This window comes from Salmo salar, chromosome ssa29 (genome assembly GCF_905237065.1).
Source record: "Salmo salar chromosome ssa29, Ssal_v3.1, whole genome shotgun sequence".
NCBI lineage: Eukaryota > Metazoa > Chordata > Actinopteri > Salmoniformes > Salmonidae > Salmo > Salmo salar.
Window position 1 is genome coordinate 543025 of NC_059470.1, and position 5240 is coordinate 548264.

General features: G+C 41.6%; 1 protein-coding gene across 1 annotated transcript; it reads right to left on the reverse strand.

Moving 5' to 3' along the window:
* Positions 1-288: 288 nt before the first annotated feature.
* On the reverse strand, positions 289-4233 carry LOC106590018 (BMP and activin membrane-bound inhibitor homolog). The gene is made up of 3 exons (XM_014180500.2): positions 3684-4233; positions 1897-2175; positions 289-1276 (listed from the first exon to the last, which is right to left on the reverse strand). The coding sequence occupies exons 1-3, from the start codon at positions 3757-3759 to the stop codon at positions 858-860; spliced, it is 774 nt and encodes a 257-aa protein (XP_014035975.1). The 5' UTR covers positions 3760-4233; the 3' UTR covers positions 289-857.
* Positions 4234-5240: the final 1007 nt, after the last annotated feature.

Here is a 5240-nt window from a genome sequence, read left to right on the forward strand (position 1 = left end):
ACCTTTGGAGGAAGTTCAAGAATGACTGAGTCATGTGGAGCACTACTGTGAAACATGGCCTCACTATGAAGTCAGCCCTACACACACACACAATCTGCCTGGTCCAACACACATCACCGAGGCAGCGTGTTCCTCTCTCGCCACACATCCTCTCACATACTACTGTATAGACACACACCCCAGAAAGAAACAGCTAGAAAAAAGCCCTCTCTGACATGAGCCACAGGTCTCATCTCTTTCTCGCTCTCTCGCACACACATAGCAGGGAAGAACACACAGAACAGGGTCTTTCTTTCAGACAAAAATATATATATTTTAAATCTTTACAATAAGCTTGGATCAAGAAACATACAGAGGAGTGTACACACCTACAGTCACCTATACTCCTCAAAAAGTAATTTTTTGTACCCTGGTGTCAGTGTAAAATTCTTCTCCTATTTAGTTTTTTTTTAAGCAAAACAAAGTTTTTTTGTTTTTACAAATGTGCAAATAAGACAGATTTGGAATCCTTCAGCGGTCTGTGTAAAGTCCAGGATGCACAGGTAGACAGGGTCTTGACAGAACTCTTTCAGTCCGTCAGCTCAGTCCTGCCCACTCAGCTCCTCATTGGTTTGCCTTTCATTTTCAAGTAAAGTGCTCCTTTAGCAAAAACCACAAGGCTTCAGTTCAATTCAGTACTCTTTTTTCTTCCATTGAAGAAAACAGATAAGTATAATGGACAAAAAAGGGGATTCATTTTTTAAGTTAAAAGAGAAACCCCAACGAGTGGAGGAGGCAGTCTTGGCTGTTTTTTGGGGGAGGGTGGGGTAGGGTGTGGTGGGACATAAAGTGAAGTCAAACGATCTTAGAAAAGTAAGTTATACGAACTCCACCTTCCCGTGTCCACTGTACATCCCCCAGTGTACCAGTGACAGTATCTTGTCACTTCCCAGGTCTGCCTGTCTCATCTTGTCACAGGTGAGGCAGCAGTTCTCGTGGCCCGTCACGGGCACCATACACTCCAAGTCTAGCTTTGCCACGTGGCCCTTCTTAGTGTGGTGGCCATGGAAGCTGTAGTGGAGCCGTGACAACATCTGCTGCCTCTGGTCCTGCAGCCGCTTGTTCTCGCTGCGGAGCATCCTTAACGCCAGCATGATGAGAAGAACCAAGATGAGACCTCCCGCGATGGGCACCGCAATCACCGCTGCCCTGAACCACACCTCTTTGGCAGAGGCCAGCTCCTGTACCCGCGTGACCAGGTTAGGGTTGTTGCTCTCAGGCTGGTACCTGCCGTGGTCTGGAGGTGGAGGGAAAATACGATTATTTTATTGTTCAATGTATACTGGTGTCCAATGGAAACTTGTCTTCTGCTTTCAGAAGGTGAACGCAATGAGTCGCCTTTCTTAAAATAAGAGCCCCCCAAAAATGATTCAGCTACTAAACGAGCTAAACTCCTTTGGACTGAGTCATAACAGAAATCCCTACTTGAGAGCTCTCCCTTCCTCTCTGTAAGGCTGTATGCACCTTTCCATAACTCAATGAAGCTAGTATTTAGGCACCGCTACATACAGTCTGAGAAGGGTTATTCTACAAGGCACCCCCCGCTACCGATTAAAAGTCAAACTGAAGTTTTGTTAAAGACGGAATTGTTAAAGAAAAAAGTATATGGACAGCATGTCCTTACTTACAGTAGGCCATTTAAGAACGGCTGTTGTCGATAGAGTTACAGCATAGGACTATGACACATGTAAACAGTAGGCTACACTACAAATCGTCACTTTGGTTGCTCTGTCTATCACACATTATGAACCTTATCAAAAGAGTAGAATAGAAAATAATATAATAACTTCAGTATCCATACAGTTTACAGAGCCACAGTAGAGCAATTGAAAGTTTCCATTCTCTCTCCTTCCTTACCTGTAGATTCTCGCGTGTGCGCCAGGTCGTGCAGTCCTCTGTAGTTACACATGTCGTCGTGACAACATTCTAGTGTGGACAAGCCCCCACTCAGGGCATCTGTGTTCTTATCGCTGCACACGTCGGCAGCGTTTGCTATGGGATCTAGACACCCGTGCGTGAGAGGCGAGTTCGTGTTCATAGGGTCCAACACCTTGGTGAAACAGGCGTTTAGTTCCGATTTGCACATGTAGCCTGTGGCCACGCAGTGGGGGGCATCACAGTAACACCGTATTTCTCCTAAAATAAAAAATTAGGAAATGCATTTAAGTCTTTGTTTATGAAGTCTTGTAGGCTAAATATTAGGCTATAGCCTACCCACCACCAACATGTCAGACCACACATTCTACATATTATTATCTAGTAATAATAACGTCTTAAGTCACAGATTTGAAATGTACGCACAGACTATGCCTATGTTTTCTAACAGGGTAACGTTAGCAGTTTTGGAAATCAAGCGTATTCCGACAGGGGAGAAATCTTGTGTTTCATAGTAAAATAAGTGAAATGTTATAAACTTGTCAGCTGGACGTAGGCTATATGAGTTAGTCACACACAGCGCTGTAATATCCCAGAATAAAATAAGGTCAATAGCCTTGCCTATAGTCTACCTACTTTGCTTTTAAAATCAAATCATATCATGATGTCACCTCGCTATTTCAAGACCCAGAAACCAGACTTCTTGTCTTTTTAAGACTCCCAAATTAGGACTGAGGTGACATTGGCAACATTGTCACAATACATGAAAATGACAAGGTAAACCCTGAAATACTTTGATAAGTATTTCTCTGTTTAAATTACAGCAAATAAGCCGAGTTTACGAGCTTTCCGTGCAAAATGGTCCTTTTAGTCCGTATTATAAAACAGGAACCGTGTAGCTTATAATTAGTGGTTTGTTTGCCAAAGTAAAAAAAAATTCAACCCAAATGGAAATTTGTAAAGGGGGGTGAGAGTGGTGCAGGAGACTCCCATTAGATTGCACGCAAGCTTTAGTGTGGTCAGGATGGGCTGGGTGTTCCCCTGGCGTCTCATCTCAAAAGCTTCCACCAAACAACCTTATCATTATTAACACTGTGTTACAAGACAGCAACAAACATAAAAACACAGAGATGCACCCAAGTAAATACGGGCCTTTGTATGTTGTTACAAGCTGTTTGTGTGTAGGCTACTTTCAGAGTGTAAATTACATGCTGTCATTTTATTAAAACATCATGAGCTGACCATTGACAGGGACCTGCACTACATTGGGCCCTAAACAACACATTACAAAAGCATTATGGCACTCTAATAAACTAACACATTACTGTCTTATAAATGCAAAATGCTGTATATTCCAGACAATCACCAGTATACTATAGTAGCCTAGGCCTAGCTACTGAGCTTTGATTTTAAGTTATTTGGAGTTGATTGAGTTTATTTCTTTAAATTAACCGCTATAGCCTATAGACTACATGATATCACACGTATCAAATAGTTTGTGTGCCCAAACGCGAGAATTATGATAACCATTTGAGTCATTCAGTCTGTTTAGTGCCAATTTTACCATAATGGAAAGGCCTTGCTATATGAACTCATGGGACACATACAGAACACCTACTGTATAGAAAGTTGCGTTTTCTTAGTTATAACAATTAAGACACCTCTCGTGTTGGAATATCTGGTAGAATTATAAAACGTATTGTTGATAGAGAGACATTTAGAAACATAAAAGCTAACATAAAAGCACGTTTTTAGGGATCAAGGTTTACCTTTAGTAAGAAGAACAGCCATGGCACACAGTTCCAGTTGTAGCCAAATGCAAATTAAACTGGAATGGCGATCCATTTATGACAATTAACTTTTTAGTCCCCTTATTCCAGTAGCAAAACCCGTAGGGCTGAGCTCGAAGACAAGGTTACATGAACGCTACAGAAGATAGCGTTGGAATGCGAACAAATGTTGCCACAATCACAATCCTTTGGAAGACGTAAGAAAATAACAAAAAAAAACGAACGTCTTGTCCCTGCATCGAGAAAACTAGGTTACATGAGAAATAGCCCTAAAATCCGACTTGTTTACCTTACTTGAATAACCCTGCAGGAAAAAACGGAATGCTTATAGCTGCTGAAAATAAGGAAAAAAAATAAATTCCATGAGTAGAAAAAGTGATCAATCTTGTGACTACTTGTCCACTCCGACTTCACACACATCCGCGATGATAGTTGTGCATAACATTTATAATCCGAAACTAACGAAATGTGAATAAACGGTTGCTCACTCTCGCATCAACACTTCACTAGTCGACTTCGGGTAGAGGCTCTTGAGTTGAAGAAATATCTGAGCCAGACTTCGATACGTAACCTAAGTCCGCCCCCTGAGTGCTCATTGGGCCATCCCTAGCCAAATTTGCATACCTTATAAACTTTAGATTTCCATTGATTTCCATTGCATTCACACAATTTAACATTCCTCCTACTGTAAGTGCCATGCACTCTCTTATACTGACTAGTCAATGCAATGTAACAGTGTTACAGTTTGGGTCAATCAATGTAGCCATGAATGTTGGCTACATTGTTTTAATAAAAAGCAGCATAAAATAGGCCTATACATGCCTTAGTTTATATTCTACCTGAATAGCCTAATAATGAAAACATAGTCTAGACTATTTAGAAGTTAGGCTATGAGCTCATATTTACCTGCCTGTCTGTATGTAGCCTATCCAAATTGCCTCATTAGGCCGACGCCACCATGAGCAGGTTCCCCAGCCTATGCCAGCCTAGAGAGATCTATTACTGAACAAAAATAAAAACGCAATATGTAAAGTGTTGGTCCCATGTTGCATGAGCTGAAATAAAACATCCTGGAAAATTTCCATAAGCACAAGAAACTTATTTCTCTCAAATGTTGTGCACAAATTTGATTACATCCCTGTTAGTGAGAATTTCTCTATTGCCAAGATAATCCATCCACATGACAGGTGTGGCATATCAAGAAGCTGATTAAAGAGCATGATCATTACACAGGTGCACCATGTGTTGTAAACAATTAAAGACCACAGATTTTGAGGGAGTGTGCAATTGGCATGCTGACTGCAGGAATTTCCACCAGAGCTGTTGCCAGATAATTTAATGTTAATTTCTCTACCATAAGCCACCTCCAACATTTGGCAGTACGTCCAGCCGGCTTTACAACCGCAGACCACGTGTAACCACACCAGCCCAGGACCTCCACATCCGACTTCTTCACCTGCAGGATCGTCTGAGACCAGCCACCCGGACAAATGATGAAACTGAGGAGTATTTCTGTCTGTAATAAAGCCCTTTTGT